This window comes from Aspergillus multicolor (assembly GCF_047715735.1).
Source record: "Aspergillus multicolor strain CBS 133.54 unplaced genomic scaffold BDW74scaffold_28, whole genome shotgun sequence".
Classification (NCBI taxonomy): Eukaryota; Fungi; Ascomycota; class Eurotiomycetes; order Eurotiales; family Aspergillaceae; genus Aspergillus; species Aspergillus multicolor.
This window is the reverse complement of record NW_027395979.1, coordinates 81,375-98,360: the sequence shown is the minus strand read 5'-3', so window position 1 is coordinate 98,360 and position 16,986 is coordinate 81,375. Positions and strand designations below refer to the sequence as shown.

General features: G+C 52.1%; 5 protein-coding genes across 5 annotated transcripts; 2 read left to right on the top strand and 3 right to left on the bottom strand.

Annotated features, from left to right (window-relative positions):
• The first annotated feature begins 156 nt into the window (after positions 1–156).
• BDW74DRAFT_159411 (phosphatidylinositol-3-phosphate-binding ubiquitin-protein ligase) lies at positions 157–2,707 on the top strand. The gene is made up of 2 exons (XM_073725455.1): positions 157–1,628; positions 1,679–2,707. The coding sequence occupies exons 1-2, from the start codon at positions 735–737 to the stop codon at positions 2,297–2,299; spliced, it is 1,515 nt and encodes a 504-aa protein (XP_073580449.1). The 5' UTR covers positions 157–734; the 3' UTR covers positions 2,300–2,707.
• A 216-nt stretch (positions 2,708–2,923) lies between these two features.
• On the top strand, positions 2,924–6,185 carry BDW74DRAFT_69294 (putative C6 transcription factor (War1)). Its single transcript, XM_073733473.1, has 5 exons — positions 2,924–3,140; positions 3,216–4,470; positions 4,525–4,805; positions 4,853–5,388; positions 5,449–6,185. The coding sequence occupies exons 1-5, from the start codon at positions 3,083–3,085 to the stop codon at positions 6,088–6,090; spliced, it is 2,772 nt and encodes a 923-aa protein (XP_073580448.1). The 5' UTR covers positions 2,924–3,082; the 3' UTR covers positions 6,091–6,185.
• Positions 6,186–6,557: 372 nt separating this feature from the next.
• Positions 6,558–9,213, bottom strand: ugp1 (UTP glucose-1-phosphate uridylyltransferase). Its single transcript, XM_073725454.1, has 3 exons — positions 9,151–9,213; positions 8,760–8,914; positions 6,558–8,312 (listed from the first exon to the last, which is right to left on the bottom strand). Exons 2-3 carry the CDS (start codon positions 8,835–8,837, stop codon positions 6,849–6,851), a joined length of 1,542 nt encoding a protein of 513 aa, XP_073580447.1. The 5' UTR covers positions 8,838–8,914; positions 9,151–9,213; the 3' UTR covers positions 6,558–6,848.
• A 590-nt stretch (positions 9,214–9,803) lies between these two features.
• On the bottom strand, positions 9,804–10,261 carry BDW74DRAFT_69276 (uncharacterized protein). Its single transcript, XM_073733471.1, has 2 exons — positions 9,873–10,261; positions 9,804–9,819 (listed from the first exon to the last, which is right to left on the bottom strand). The coding sequence occupies exon 1, from the start codon at positions 10,183–10,185 to the stop codon at positions 9,955–9,957; it is 231 nt and encodes a 76-aa protein (XP_073580446.1). The 5' UTR covers positions 10,186–10,261; the 3' UTR covers positions 9,804–9,819; positions 9,873–9,954.
• A 1-nt stretch (position 10,262) lies between these two features.
• BDW74DRAFT_69287 (putative membrane bound C2 domain protein (vp115)) lies at positions 10,263–15,641 on the bottom strand. The gene is made up of 5 exons (XM_073733472.1): positions 15,069–15,641; positions 14,936–14,998; positions 14,623–14,878; positions 12,172–14,571; positions 10,263–12,112 (listed from the first exon to the last, which is right to left on the bottom strand). Exons 1-5 carry the CDS (start codon positions 15,273–15,275, stop codon positions 10,476–10,478), a joined length of 4,563 nt encoding a protein of 1,520 aa, XP_073580445.1. The 5' UTR covers positions 15,276–15,641; the 3' UTR covers positions 10,263–10,475.
• Positions 15,642–16,986: the final 1,345 nt, after the last annotated feature.

Below are 16,986 nucleotides of genomic sequence, written 5' to 3'. Positions count from 1 at the left end.
GTTCTGGCACCAGTGGTATTATTCAGCACAGCTGTACTTCGGTTCAGGGGAGGAGTCACGGTACTCACGTCTTCTGATCTCTGCGCCTGCAGGGGTCACTCGGTACTTTGGGCCGTGTCAATTTTCTGATTTATATGAGCTAGCTGCCATCTTGATCACGCCTCGGCGCTGGTAGCTGGTTGGTTTGTTTGCGCGCCCCGCGGCGAATTTTCGGGCACTGTGTGTGGTGGCGGTGATAAGACCAGGCACGCTGTTGCAGGCTCAAAACAACCTGGGCTCGGCCTTCTTCCACTCAATCTAACTCTGTTCTTGCTTCTATCTTAACTCTCTGTTTCTATTCCTTCTCCCTGGCCCGTGCTCGATTCTAGCGCGGCGTTTTGCCGGTCTTGCGATCGCTGGGTGACTGTCACGAGACTCTCCGCTTGAAGTTGACCTGACCTGTCTCGACTCATACGCTTCTCAAATATTCTTATCTTTTCCATCTTTCTCACCTATTTTCTTTGCTCCGCACGCTCCCGAACCTCGTCGCCTCTATATAAACCGTTTCTCATCCGTCGACTCTGCGATTACTCATTACCGGCGTTCTATACCTCTCCCGACCTATCATCCTGGAATCGTCGCGCCACCTGGTCGATGCCCGCTTGCTGGGAAAACGACGGAGACTGGTCTCTCCTGTGAATCTAGAAAACATAACATCTTCGGTTTCGCGTCCCTCGCCTCCGTTTGTGAGGCACATGTCGTCATTCTCGAATCTCGCCTCGTCCACCTCCGGCCCGTCAACCACAGCCACACCCGCATTGAGGCTCCATGCGAGCTCGGAAAGTTTGAGCACCCGCGAAGGCCCGTTTCTAGATAGGCCTACGGAAAGAAGGAGACCGACTCTTACGGGACCTGACCGGAAGAGAAGACTAGTCAACCCGGAGGTGTCTGAGGCGAGCTATGCTAGACCCCTCAGAGTCGGGTCAAGCAGTAGAGCGGAAATGGATAGCAGGTCTATCTTGATAAATACACCATCACACGCACAACCCAGCGCGCCGTTACCCGGCTCGACCTACGAAACCGCAGTCGATCTATCGTCTTCGCCCTCAGAAGCGCCGCCTCAAATACCCCGCGAAGGCCGCGACAGCCGGCAGAGCTCATGGACTCGTGGGGATACACAATATGGGGACTACAACCGGCCGCGATGGCAGCCGGATACGGAGGTGACAGAATGCCCTATCTGTCGGACGACGTTTAGCTTCTGGTATAGAAAGCACCACTGTCGGAAGTGTGGTCGAGTCGTTTGCTCGGCATGCTCCCCTCATCGGATCACAATTCCGAGACAGTATATTGTGCATCCCCCCGCTTCAGAGCGGCCCACCGCTTCTGCCATTGCGCAACGCGCAACGCACATCGTCAATCTGGAAAGAGACGATTCTGCACAGTCGCCGGTTGCCCTGAACCCAGCTCTGGGTGGCGGCGAGGAAGTGAGGTTATGTAACCCCTGTGTCCCTGATCCGAACCCGGAGCCACCGGCTGGATATCCCCCTGTACGGCCGTCTGGTGAAATTGGGTCAGGTCTAGCCTGGCCGCGGCATCGGTCATATCACTCGTTATCTACCCCATCTCGTCAACATCATGGCTCGATTGTGAGTTCTCTACCCTTTGAAGAAGAATAGTCGGAGACTGACGTGCATAGCCGGATACTTTCACATCTAGACCTCCCCGTAGGACCGTCGGGTCCAGCGACTACCCTGCTTTCACTGGCCTCGGTGGCTCTTACGGTTCCTCGTTCCAGGGCCGTCCTTTAAGTTATGGCCCCGCTTCAAGTTCTCATTTACCGCCTCTCAACGCACAGAGACATTCGTTTCACTATCCCAGGACGAGCTCACTGAATGCTCCAGCTGCGCAGCCTGAGGCATCTTCGAGCAGGCAGCGCGGTTCGTCCCGATCCTCTCGTCAGGTGGATGAGTGCGATCTCTGTCCAATATGCGACAATGAGCTACCGGCCATTGGCACGAATGGAAATGAGGATGCTCGAGAAGCGCATATCCGGGACTGCATCATGAACCACGGCCGCCCGCCGAGCGGAAGCCCAGTTTCGCAGTCCCCGCTTCCTGTGAGGATGCTCGCGTTCATCGCCACCGAGAAGGACTGCGTCGGGCAAGACGGGACCGAACAGGAATGCACAATTTGCATGGAAGAGTACGAGGTCGGGCAGTCTCTTGTCCGGCTCGAGTGTCTGTGCAAGTTCCATAAGAGGTGCATAGTGGAGTGGTTTGAGCGGAAGAGGGAGTGTCCCGTACACAAGACGTCCTAGACAGCCGCTGGCGTATGCAGTCTGGCTTATTATATGGGTGGATGTTGTTGTTTTTCTGACCTTTTGGCTATATATGATCCCCTCTACGTTTGAGCCGGCGTTTTCTTGTTGCTTTCCCAGAGCCTCTCCAATTGATGGACTGAGTTTTTTACCCTTTGCATTGGCGTTTACATCGGCGTGGTGTATTCGGCATTTGATGCAGCCAGTTAACGAAAGATCATTGCGTTACTGAAGCAGAATTCCTTGAATTGAGATGATAGAATGCATTCTCGTGGCTTCAAGGCAGTCGTAGGTGTACGTAGTTGACGGGCCTGGGGCCAGAACTGTTGATTGGTTGCTGGGGCGAAGATCCACCTCGACTTGCTCTTCGTGTTAACTCAACCTCTTTCACATTGAAGTTTCCTCCAGAAAGTTCAAAGGGCGTCTTGGACATGATAAGCGCAGCTTCTGGAAACATTCCTTCATCAATTTGAGAGACCTAGTGACTGGACGTCATCTATTTATCTGAGCTTTGTTTTGCGGCTGCAGTTTGCCGGTCGGCAGTCGGAGACCGAACCCACCGTGCTCCGACAGTACAGCGTGCTCTTACACCACCGCGTCCGGACAGTACGGAGTATATTAATAGCTGACACTCCGCAAGCGATCAAGGTACGCTACAACCGATAGCGCTCTTCTTTGCGCTCGGGTCTGCCGGTGTTCTTTTCTAGCTTGCCTGCTGCTTGAATTTGCCACGATGCTTGACAAGCTGACAGCTGACATGCATACCCACAGTCCCCGCAATCGATGGAGATTGATCCACGATTACACAGGGGGGAGACCAGCTCCGAGAGCGCGGAATCAGGTAAGCTTTTTATACTTCAATAAGCAGTGTGATATGTACCGCCTATTGTTGATGCATCCATCCTCTTGCATATAGACTCCGAATACCCCGAGCCTCCATCCCAGCCATTACATCAACGCCTGTCCTCGACAGCCCTGAACCCGTACAACCACGCCCAATCGGCGCAATTCGCTTACACAGGGGATCCCTCGTCGGCCTATCGCGCCCACGTTTCACCACAGCATGATTCCGATCCAAATGATCCTAACTCGGACGCTAAAAGACCGCGGGCCTGTGAGTCCTGCCGGCAGCTGAAAGTCCGATGCGAGCCCGACCTCAACCCAGACAACCCGTGCAAGCGGTGCGCCAAAGCTGGCCGTTCATGCATTGTGACGGTCCCGAGTCGGAAACGTCAGAAGAAAACGGATAGTCGGGTGTCGGAGCTGGAGCGCAAGATTGATGTGTTAACGGCCACGCTGCATGCTACGCAGAAGGAGAAGGTTGATGCGCTCTTGCCATCAAAGAACACCGGCCAAACTTCGTCTTCTTCCCTGTCAAGGGGAGAGGAAAATCTGGGCCGCCGCTGGCTGGTGCCGGGGCAGAGGAACACTGATCGTTCTGTCTCTGTTCCATCGAGACCAGGGCCTTCGGGGAACAAGCGCCAGCATAGCGGGGATTTCAAGGACCGGGACGCGACGGCTACGCAGTCAACACCGTCTCAAGCTAGCAATCCTAGCCCGGCGACGGACAACACTGATAATTCAGGGAGACAGTGGCCGGTTCCGTGGAAGGGCTGGTCTACCTCGAAACCCGACCCAAAGGAGAACGCCGTTGATCCTGATATCATCAACAGAGGGCTCGTGAGCTACGCCGTTGCTGCGGATTCCTTTAAGCGCTATGTTGATTTGATGTCGACACACGTACCAATGGTAGTTTTCCCTCCTGGTACGCAGATGGACGAAGTCCGCAAAAACAAGCAGGTGCTGTTCCACGCCATTGTCGCCGTTGCGATGGGTCCGTTTGATCCGGGTGCTCAGCAGACAGTGTTTGTCGAGTTCTACAGGACAGTGGCGGAGCGGGTGTTCGTGAAAGGCCACAAGTCGCTCGATCTTATGCAAGGAATTCTTCTATCAGTGGCGTTCTATAGGCCCCCTGAGAATTATGATGAGATCAATTTCTTTCAGTTGGCACAGCTGGCTGTGTCCATGGGAATGGATATTCAGATGTACACGAAATCAAAGAAGAAGCCCTTTTATTTGATTCGTGAATTTGCGAAGCAGTCCGCAATTCTGTATCCTGACTCGGCGGAGGTACGACGGACTTGGCTGGCGTGTTACTTTACACTTGCCCAGTAAGTCTTTGGCTGCGAGGAAGATCTATCGCAAGAGACATCTAACAGCAATAGGGTATCGAGTGCGTTGAGACGGCCGATTCTCGTTCGGTGGCTCCCGTATATGGACGAGTGTGTAGATATTCTGGAAAACTCACCAGATGCTTTACCTTCAGATAAAAAACTGGTTCACTGGGTCAAGCTAGGACGAATTATCGAAGATATCAGCTCGCGGTTCTTTTCCGACGACGCCGGCAGTCTGTCATACTCCGACCCCAAGTCCGTGTTTACTATACGAGCGTTCGAGAAGCAACTGAACCACTGGGGAAGAGAAGCGATCAGTAAATACAATTCAAGTAAGCTTATTTCTTCGGAGAAAACACAGCCGGTGCTAACAGCTCAGATTTGATGACCCAAGCGCAAGCTATTGTGACCATTTACCTTCACGAAAATGCCATGGCGCTCGACCCCTTCGGTGATAACGAACTCAAAAATGCCGACATTACAGATCCTACTGCAGCCGAGCGCGTGACAGCTCTGAGTTCGACTCTCTCCGCCATCCACGAAGCCCTGGACATCATTGTGGCTATCTCTCCGAAGGATCTTATCAACCTGCCGACGTTTGTTCTTGCCAAGACGACATACTCCTTCGTCTCACTGATAAAACTCTACTCGATTGTGACAGCGCCAGACTCGTATATCGGACAGGTGATTGACCCTAAAATGCTGTATGTGGAGTGTTACATGGACAAGGTCATTGCGCACTATACCGCTGCCGGATCGCTTGCGGGTGGTGTCACGCCGGGCAAGTTTACGACACATATGACTATGCTGAGGAACATGTTCAAGGCGCGCAATGAGCAGGATAGATTGTCAAGGGCCGCGCCCCAGGCCGCGAAGGAAAACACGAAAGACAATACCGGCCAGGAAACGAATCAGGTATCACTATTTCATAGCTCCTTACGCCGTATAAAGTTTCTAATCATTCTGTGAAAATAGGCAAACTCTCAAATTCGAGCGAAGGACAACGCCCCAACCCCTCTCCACCTCCTCAGCGAGGTCGCTACCGGCGAATCAAATCAGAAACAACAGCAACAATATGAACCGTTCAAACCACGCACCAACTCTGACGCCGGTTTCCCCCATAACTCTCCAGCCTCAAACGCTGCTACCAGCAGCAGCCAACCAGGCCCTTCTGCTCCCATGAGCTCCCAGCTCCTCTCTCACTCGCCAACCGCCGCCACGAGCTCAAATCCAAACTCAAACATTCCAACCACAGACCCCAGCTCCTGGTCTTCATACTCTCAAGGTCAATTCTACCCAACCCAAGCACCACCACAATTCAACCCCGCAACCACAACCCCCACCCAGCAATCCCACCCCCCAAATACAGGCGCAACTCTCACCCCGGGCTACGGCTTCACGAACCCAAATATGCCTATGACAATGGGCATTCCAATGGACAGCAGTATTCCCGGTACCATGAGCATGGGAATGGGAATGGGCATGTACGCGCCCGATCTGGGCGTCGGCCTCGACGACCAGTTCTTCAACACATTGGGCCTCAACCTCGACTTCGGCAATATGGGCGGTGACAGTGGAATGCCTGCGTGGATGCCGCAGGGGAGTTGGCAGATGTGATACACTTCTCGTCTCCTCTACGTATTAGCTTTTTGCTCGTATTTTGCTTAGGTGCAGCTGGATTGTCTCTCCTCTTCGTATTGGCAAGGTTTATTTTTTGGTGGGTGCGTATATCTTCATATCTCGTTATGTGAACGAATATATTTCGATCTATATAGCTAGTTGGGCGGATGGACGGGTCAGATTGGGATGTCATCTGTGTCTGTGTTTGATACCCTTATGTACATGTACGTACATATGCTGATAATATATCTCCACTTGATGATACCGAAGCAAAGCGAGCTGTTTCCTCCGTCAGTAGCCACTGTCGCCGTTTCAGTCAACCTGAAGTTTATAACGGAAAAGGGGTATCGGAGCAGAGGAATTCTACTTGGGTTCATATAAGGTATCAGCGTGTAGATTTGGAGGTGAACCTTGAAACATTGCTCGAATTGACCCTGTACGGATGTGTGGACAACAGATGACGGCGACGGGCAGGTTCGCTGGCTATTTACTTGTACCTCCTATTTTATAGGGCATGCCAGGTTCAAATTGAACGACAGTAGGTGCTCTGTACGACGTTTTAAGTTTAGACTTAGCACTTCGAAAATACCAAACTTGCAAAAGTCAAGCAGACTACAATATCGCGAACACATCACTAGATTAAACTGTACCACATAATCCGGTTCGCTCAATGTATACCAGAGCAAACAAATCATCAACAGGTGAGAAGGTAATTGGTAATTAGGAAGCTAGATACATTATGGCCTAATGGCCGCTTAATGCTCGAGGATGCGCAGACTGCCTTGTACAACGCAGTTCTCCAGTACGGATCCTGGGGGAATATCGATTGTGCTGGTCTCTGTGGCCACGATGATGACGGTACCCTTCAGGGTCACGTTGCGACCGAGGTTGACCGCACCGGTGATGGTAAGGTGGTCCAGCTCGACGATGCGAGGAATGCTTGGGATGCGCTTCTGGAAATCAGAGACCTTCTTGAAGTCTCCACCAAGCTTGATGACAGGGACACCACCGAATCGGTTGGGGTCCATGACAAGCTGACCGTGCTCGAGGCGGTAGAGGTCAGACTTGACCAGGAGCAAGTCGGAGCAGGTCTTGACGGGAAGGAAACGGCGACGGGGAACGTTGACACCGTGGGCATTCTTGAAGTGGCGGATGGCGGCACCGACAGCGGTCTCGAGCTGGTAGATGGCCTGGTCGGCCTCGCCCTTCTTGTCAGCGGGGATAGACTTCTCGTTGGCGATGATCTCCATCTCGAGCTCGTTCTCCTCAACGACACGCTTGATGGCGCGGAGGTTCATCCAGATGTTGTTGGTGTTGAAGTACTTGAACTTCTTGATAGACTTGAACTCGTTGACGTGCTCCTTGGGCACCTGAGCAATTTCAAGAAGACGGACCTTGCCCTCGTAGTCAATGATGGTACCACCCTTGACATCGGCCTTGGTCTTGTCGGTCAACTCCATGATGTACTCGGACTTGGTGTCGATCATGTGCTGCAGAATACGGGTGTCCACAACGGCGCCCAGGTTGTCCGCGTTGGACAGGAAAATGTACTCAACACCACGCTCCAGGAGCTTGTCGAGGGTACCAGAGTTGTACAGAGACTCGAAAACGTCACCGTGTCCAGGGGGGTACCAGTCCTGCAGAGGAGCGTCAAAGGACTTGGGCGCGGGGAGGAGCGAGTCCTTGATGATTCTGGGGTAGCGAGACTGGTTGAAAGTGATGATGTCGACGTTGTGGCCCTGGTACTTCTTGATGATGGATTGTGTGTCCTGGTCGGTGTTGAAGGAGTTCATCAGAACGAAGGGGACGTTGACGTTGTAGGTGCGGTTGAGGTGCTCGATCTGGCGGACGGACAGATCCAGGAAGGACATGCCCTCACGGACCTCAATGACGGACTTAGGGCCGACGCAACCCATCGAGGTACCGAGACCACCGTTGAGCTTGACAACAGCCAGCTTGTTGAGGAACTCAACGGACGACTCCTTGCCAATGTCATCGTAGTTGACGACCTGCGAGGGCTGGGGAGGAGCAATGCGGTCCCAGTTGACGGCGTTACCCTTGGCCTTGTCGTTAAGGAATCTGCGGAAAAGAGCGAAGAAGTTGTCCGTCTCGGCCTCGAATCGCTTGCGCTCGTTCTCATCGGGGACGGTCTCGGCTAGGGCGTTCAGAGCATTCCGCATCTGGGAAGCCGCAACACTGGTTGAGGCATTTTCGAATGCCTAAAACGTTAGTCAAGAATCAAACCCAGTACAAGGTCCGCTACACGCTCAACAACAGAATTGGAAAGTAGGCACAGCAAATCAAAAATCAGACCTGTGTACCGAGCAAAGCCCACCGAAGTACAGCATGCGACATTGCGTGCTGGAAACGGATACCGTAGCCAGAACGTGGTACTGTGAGCCCATGGGGGATATTCATGGAGTGCCGACATGGCGGGCAGAGACGGCCAAGAACTCCTCAAGAGCGGGCATCACAAAGAGCAACATTTGCGGAAATCGCAACCGGTGCCCGTTCGTGGCGTATCAAGTCGCTGCCTGCTGGAACTTGGTGGACTGAACCTGCAGCGGGAGGGGCAGAATAGACGTCATAGCGGGCGGCGCTTTCCAAGCGCCATACACGCCAGAGATAGAAAGAAGCCACGAAAATGAAAAATGAGCAGAACTTACCATGTGAGACTGAGTCTTGCCATGGTGCTTGCCAAAGCCGCCGGCGGAGAGATGGGTAGGCAGATCTTTTGTAGCCATTGTGTCTGTTCTAGTGCCTTGTTGATGTTGGTATGCGGAGGAGTCTGAACTCGACAGTGAAGTAAGGATTTAGGCTACTAGTGGAGAGATGAAAGTTAGTGTCGAAGCGCCTATTCAAGCGACGGAGAGCAGGAATATATAAAGGACAACAGCCGGGTAATCGTGTCAATTGAACGGGCAGTGACAGGCAGGCTGCCTTGATCCACGTTGCCACAACAGACATGGTGTGTCGCTGGTGTCGATCGCTGGCGAAGGAGGGATGACGGCAACAGTGCGACACCAGCGCAATTGGAACGAATAAAGGCACACTTACAATCCAATGGCAAACGGACAGGGGTTTGGAGGCAAAAGCCAAGGGGAATGAGGAGGAGAAGAGAAAGTTGGAGGGAAGCTTGGAAGACAAGGTGGACTGTCGGTGGTTTTATTGAGAGGCCGGACTATGACGAAAACATCAATCCCCACTAGGGAGGGGGAGCTCCGTGACCGTATCTTACCAAAGTTACCCATACTGAGGGGCCCCCGTGACAGTACAGGCAGCTATGCCGACAGGAATTAGAAACATTCCAGGCAGATTCAAAAAGTCTCAGGCCAGGTGACCAGCTGGCAGGTACTGTTACTATGGCTATGAGCACGAAGAGTACGCGATTGCTACGTACCTAGGCCTCTACGGAGTGGAATGGTTGTGGTTGAAAGATACCAGATAGCAGCGCGGTTAGACCTCAACGCCCTCACTTCTGCTGCATGTCTCGCCCAAAGTTGCCAACAAATTGATATCATTAATTTCATCATCTGACAGCCTAAGTGACACCTGCCTGAAACCTCCCTATCTTCAGTCAATTCCAGACCGGCATCGATTGAGGCCAGCCTGCGCCCCTTTCCGTCGGCTCCCCCCTCAGGGTTCAATAAATAACGATCTCATAAAACACGCCCCACCGCCTCGTCATCCAACTGTCAAACTCAAGCACAGGACGATTCAGCTTTACTGGTTCGTGTCAATAATAGCAGTATGGCATCTGATATGTGTAGTGTGCTAACAGTAGTCCATCCACCTTGCATCGATATACATGCCCAGCTCATAATCAACCACGCGCGTGAATAAACAAAGCTGCTAAAGCCACTATCGAAGCCAACCCACTCCCAACAGCCTTGTATGGAACAGATTATTGAGACTATCGCTCGCCGTGCTAATTTTAAATCCCACTTGCACCTGATCTCCCCTTTTCTTTGGCCCGGCCGAACGGTAATGGCATCCCTGAACTCGCTTGTCGCCCTGAGCTCCAGCGACCAGAGCCTCGAGGCAAACCGCGGTTGAGACCTTGTGGGTTGAGGCTAAATATAAACAGAACATGTCTCACCCTATCCGGTATCCGGGTCACAACACATGGTACCGAGTACAGCTAAAACTGCAGACAGAGACAAGTCATTCTACAGGCGGTGTACGCAGTGGTACCTTGGGTAGCAGTAAACTAACATTCGCTTCAAGTAAGGTATATAACAGTCATGATCCAATATCCAACAGCACCCGCCCAATATCGTCACCAAACGCTACATAATGTGGAGTCCACAACGCTTGATGCCGACCAAAACCAAAGGAAAAGGAATAATAAAAAGCATGCAACATCATCATAATTAGTATACTCACGCCCCACTGACATGGCGCTTGCTAAGGAAGCTACGTCGAGGCTTCTTCGAGTCGGGGCTGTCTGCCCCCTCCGAAGCATTATCGCCTGCGTTCGAATATGCTGTCCCGGGCCGGAGATTGTCTGAGGAAGCCGAAAAGCTGCTTCGGACAGCAACCACACCACTGCCAACATTCACCGTCTTCTCCTGTCCAGCCACCGAACCCTGGTCGCCGACAAAGAAAGGTGCTTCACCCAGAACGTCATCAGAGCCAAATGTTGAGTGGTCAACAACCCTGATTTGGTACTGCGCGTCCGCTGTTGTGTTATGCACCCGGCAGCTTTCGCTCGAAGCATCAAACAGGACAGGTCCGCCTCCGCTCTTGATGGCCTTGGTTTTGAGCACTTCTTTAGCACCTTTCGCGCCTAGCGCGCGTACTAGCACGCGGACGTTGGCCGACGGAGGATACCCGCTCGCGGACACAACTGATATTCTAGCAGTTCCGCTTTCGCCCTTGCCACCAATGCTGAGCTTGTCGCCGTAATGCGATGCGCCACTTCGAGTGCGCGAATGGTGAAGATCGTTCTTCGGAGTCGAGCTAGGAGGCGTGTCTCCGTCCACCAAGATGGCCGATGGTACCTCCTTCTGCTGCTCTTGTTCTTCGTCGCTAGAAGAATCGTCTCCTCGAATCTTTGACATGATCCCCCGCCCCAAGAACGAGGCACCTTTGATCACGTTGCCACCAACAAACCCGACTCCTTTGACCGGGGCACCAACAATCTTTCCGGGTGTAGCAAATGTGCCGGAGAAAGTCGATGATCCTTGGCGAGAACGCATGACATAAGTAGGCTTGAACAACAGCTTCAATCTGATAGCCCCGGATTTTCCGTCAAGAGTTAGAGAAACCTCTTGCCCCTGGAACGGATCCAGCATCTCAAGATTTATCGGAACACCGCCGAGATAGTCGGCTTTGTCGCCAAAATCCCAATCATAGACATCGCAGCGGAAATTGGCACCAATACGTGACTTGATCGGCGTCTCGAAAAACTCGTTCCAGGCAGGGTGGAGGGTCTTCTTTTGTACCTTGGTCTTGAAGACCTCCTTGCCATCCAGGCGGAATTTGCAGTATGGATCACTGTATCCGTTTCGGTCTGCAGACGGAAGATCGGCAGCGTCCAAGACGTCCACGCGGAGGGTTCCCATGTTGTTGATACTTTCTGCAGGGTCGAGTTTCATGGTGACAGGAATGTATCGCGCACTAACGGTGACCTTGCTCACCTCTCCCTCGCTAGATCGGAGGGAAAGCTCAGTTGGAGTGTACAAGATGCGCTGAAGCGTAGGGAAAGTGTCGCCGGTCAGTTTGGCCACAATATGTTCGTCGTCGTCATTCTTCGCGTTGAGCTTCTCGACAATTCGTAGAGTGATCTTCGAGAATTCAAGCTCACGCACAAACGCATCACCAACTGGCCAGATGTCAGCTTGTTCCAGGAGCGATAGGACCAGGGATAACTTACTGTCCTCGACTTTAGCGGTCTTGGTGCGGATCTTAGGAGATGACCACACGGGGAACATATAATCGTCCATCAGGATCTCCACGTGCACATTGCTGCGCGAAAGGTGGACCTCATGAAGCTTGAACACGATGAAGCCGGATTCTACACGATTAGCTTTAAAAACAGAGTAAACAATAGCACAAAGAGCTGGCAAGGCTTACCATGGTTGCCCAAGTCCTCCACCGAGATGTATGTTTTAGGAACCTCCTTGATAGACCTCACCGACATCGTTTCCGAGTCTCTCGCAGTACCTGGACGGGATTCGAGGCTCGAACGTCCGTTTGTCTGCACCTCCGCCGTACCGTTTGTAGTTCCATTCTGAGAAACCCTTGAGTCCACGCTCCTGGACTTGGAATGGTAACTCTTGCGCTTAAAGTCAGTGCTCTTCCTTGCCAAACCGGTTTCGTCGGCCTCGGTCTCAACTTCCTCCTCCTCCTCCTCTTCCTCTTCGTCTTCAGGGTTGACGACAGGGATCGTAGGATAGAAAGCGACTGTGTAGTTCAAAGTCCCTTTGGCGCGTTGACCAAGGCGAAGAGGACTGGATACCAGCTGTTTCTCATCGTCGATTTCGTATTCACCGGCTTCGTTCTCGTGGACATAGTCTCCTGCTGATATCTCCACCGAGCCAAGAGACCTATCGCTCCCCACAGATTCCTCATCCATGACTTCCAAGGTGAGCTTCTCACGAACACTATGAATAGGAACATAAACAACTTCGTCCCAGTCCGGGTTGAGGTTGTTTCTGAACGTTACTGTTCGACCTTTCATGTATCCAGCAATCAACACACGAGCATAAGGGTCAGACTTGCCCATCTTCTCCAGATTGCGAAGGTCTGCTGCATCCTTAAAATGGATTCGCATGACACCAATTGGATCAAGATAGCCCGCGCTTCCTGAAATACCTCCCACCGCAACGGGTTTCCAGTCCAAGAGCAGTTTGGCACGTCCGGATTTTGCACCATGGAGATGAAACCATTGGTGACCCTTTTCCATCATCTTCAACATGTCATTCATCTTTATTTGATAAGATCCTAGGATAGGGTCCTTGGTAAGATCCCTGTCGTCCTTGATCACCAGTCCAAGCCGAGCGGTTTTCCGGTCAGTAACTAAGAATTCCTTCGAGGCATTCTGGAAAATGGGGTTGTTCGTTCGCTTGAGTTTGCTTGTGATGTGAATCTCTTTGCCATTGAGTAGAAGAACGCCGTAGGGGTTGAGTTGTCCCACCATGCTCCTAGATCCGTCCAGATCCTTGGCTTGCTCAACCGTGAACCGGGCGATACCCGTGTTCAACTCTGGTGGGGGCTCGAGCTCACCGTTTTCCAGTTTCCGACCCTCAAGCACGGGAAAGAATCGAATGTCCGCGTGGATGGAACCCCGAGATCGACCGCTTGCCAAGACTTCGAGGTACACGCTTTCATGCTCAGCCTCTTGTTCGAGCTTGTCTAGGGCGAAAGTGGCGGTTCCCAACTCTTTGTCCTTTCGGAATTCGTTCCAATCATACGGCTGAATTGTCAAGGTGTCCGAGAAGGATGTGATAATGACATATATAGTCTCGTTCCATCTCGGGCTATCAGTGTCTTGGATCGTCTTGGTGCGACCAACTTCAGTCCGGTTGTTCAGAGAGATAACTGCATACGGATCAGGGGTACCGGCAAACTTGTCGGGGTTCTTTAGCTGACGGGCGCCATGCAGAGTGACGGCCACCACACCAATCGCCTGGTCGACAGGATTTCCGGCAAGCATCTTCGCAATTTCAATTGGGAAAACGTTCGGTTCGTACATCATCGGACCCAAATTGGCGTGAATCTGTTCCTTGATGAAGCTCTCAAGCCCGGGGATGAAGTTAATGTCGAAGCCGAGGGTGTCACCACCAAGAGGTTTGCAAACATAATCAAGCTCCGGACGACCCAAGAAACACACATCGACACGTTCAATATGTGGGAATGGGATCTGGAGCTTCACCTTCACTCTCATCAGGCCGCTACAAGCCATGTCCTCGACAATCACGTCAAGACCCTTGCTGACAACACCTTTTCCTAGACGTACTTCCAAGACAACTTTGGGATTGATTCTGTCTTTGATTTGACGCGCAGTCAAATCCATAGTATCGTTGGGAGTGAAGCTGAATTTCCAGTCCATGATGACGGTATCAACCTCAGTCTTGGGATAGGTCTTGACATGTTCCAATCGCGGGGGTTTGCTGCCTAGGACAAACGTTTTCAGTCGTAAGCTGTCCAGGAAGGCTGGGGTGGAGGTGCTCAGAACCTGGTCAACAGAATTGATAATAGTGTCGCACATCACCGGTGCATAGATAGGCCAAAATTTAACCAAGAAACTGTTGATCCACTCTAAACTCTCGGTATCGGTTTCCAAGCGCTGCTTCGCCATCTCACGGTTAACATCATCACGAAAATTCCGCCGAACTCGCCGAATTGAGGTCCGATAATATGTGCCGCAGGCGGCCATTATAATCATAACCCAGGCCAATCCACCGCCTAGAACGGCAACAATCCAAGATGATAAGCAGGCAAAAACGATAACGCCCGCATTATGATACCAATCTAGCGGATGGTCAGTCTAGACTGAAGCTAGAGTATTGGCAGGGCACATACCACCGAAGAACTTTTCGTCCAGTTTGCCCTCCAAGAACGTCTGATGGTCTAACAGAGTCGCTTCATCGTGCTCTTCCTGAGTTGTCTCATGAACATATCGTGGAGCCCAGCCTGTTCGGTCCCGTGCCCAACGTTTCTCGTCGTCTCCTTCGTCCTCCTTTTTCTCCTCTGGTGTCTCTTGGGCTTTTTCGTCGGCGAGCAATGTAGTCGCGGATCTCGGGGGAGGAAGGTCATACGGAGCCGGAATACCATCATCCTTGGAAAATCCCTGGTTAGCAAAGACCGAGTGCTCATTTCAACTTGCGGAGCTCACCTTGTCTGTAATAACGCCGACTGCCTTTGGTTCTCGATCATGATGGAAGCCCGGGGGCACGCGCTAAATGGAAGAAGAGCTGGGCATCAGTGAACTAATTACTCGAACGATCATCTGCCGAGCGAAAACGTACAGCCTCTGCGATGGCGGCTTTTTCTTCGGGCGAAGCGTCTGGGTCGAATTGGTACGCCGGGAGACCCGCTTTCCGCGTCTCGTCAACCAGCTTTTTCTCGACAGTCTCCGGTCGAATGTGCGATTGGGGGTCTTGAGAGGCAGCCTGGGCGGTCTCTATGGCTCCTTGTTGCTTCAATTCCGTGGTTTCCGCATTTTGGGACGCCATGGCTGTCGCTGAGCCTTCGGCGCGGACTCGCCCACTGTAGTACAACTCAACTGTACGATACGAAGCAAACGCAATCAGCAAAAGGACTCGTTGTACTTCGGTCTGGGAAGGTCAAAAGATGAAAAGCTGCGCAGTTAGGACTCAAAGCTGGGGTAAAAGCACAAAATCCAAACACTAAAGAGTGGTAGGCAGAATTGGGAATGGATGGTTGCCTTGCCGATGAGGAGCTCGGCAGCGGGGAGGCTGGATGGCGGCAATTCGGGCAATGCGAGTCAAAGGTCGGGGGAGCAAGAATGAGGCACTCACATGAGCTGGAGGTAATGCGTATTTACACTCAAGTATGAAGTATGCAAAGGTGACTTTGGCGACGACGGATGAGTTAGGAGACAGAGCAGAGAAGAAAGGCCAGGAGGAAGGAGCAAAGTGGAGAGATGAGGGGAGGGCCCGGAGGTCAGGGCAGCCGAGAAGGATTAAAAGAGGAGCCACTGACGAAGCTCATAAATGGAGAATTAATCTTAGAACCCAGGCAGTAAGATAAAGCGCGCCAAGCTGGTCGTGACGTCGGTGAAGATTGAACGGTGTTTCGAAAAGGGAACGCTATTCATGATTCATGACCTTGATCCTAGAGCGAACAGTAAACCACGACTCTTTACACTGGACAGTGGTCGCTGCAGGAATCGACTATGGGGGATTTGAATCAATTTAGCGATTCGCATGTTGTGCGAAGTACTTCGTAGACCGTAGCCCTGTCAGTGATAATCCTTTCCCACTTCCTACTCCGGACAGCGTAAAGAATTACGTCGGAAGCTCGATAGATCGACGGAATTAGTGGACGTGGACACGGATCTATTGAATGCACCGCCACGCCTCCATGCGCCACAAACATCTCTCTTCCAGAAAGGAGAGGCAGGACACATTCGCATGCCCTGTGCTCACTATACTGACATGGTTACCGGGCCGAAGTATGTGCCTGTCAAAATTCCTCATTCTTTATTAGCGAAGTCCCTGTCAGTTGGGCTGTGGAGTTGTCTCCTGCCAAGCATCCCTGATTTTGTGGGGGTTCCAAAGTCAGGCCGGCTCCGGCTCTACTAGCTGAGATCGGACTCGCAAACAGCTGTGGCTAAGGTCCATCTCCAGCATCCAGCGATACACCAAGGCCAGCCGCTGATTTTTGCCAGCACATTGGATCAAGCCTCTTCCTGCGCGTCCGAGTTAAACCCCTGAAACCTGCTAATAAATGACGGACCAAGCTACGCAGTACACAGATTACGGAGTAGGAGTATACAGTACGGAGTATCTCTTTTGCTCTTACACGTGGCATACAGAAGCTGGGTCGATCTTGGGGTGCAGTTGACGATTCTCGCCACACAAAACTCATTTTGATCGAGATCCCGCGAGGACCCCTTCCCTCCTTATCCAGTTCTCCCACCATGACATCCCTACCAGCCTCCAGTCCTCAGGCGGGCCATATCCCAGTTAACAAATCCGTTATCCCTTAATTCGCCCACGCTTTCCACCTACAGAGTACAAGCTAGTGGATTCCGGGGGCCGGGAAGTTCTACCTGCGGCCCCATTGCTTTTCCTGGTCGCTGTGGCCTCCTACGGTATTGGTTAGCAGTACTCAGCGGCTGTTGAATTACACGATTGTTCTTCAAGTACACCAAAACAGGCTAGCTCATGCATCTTGAACTGTCGTCAACAGTTTATTTCA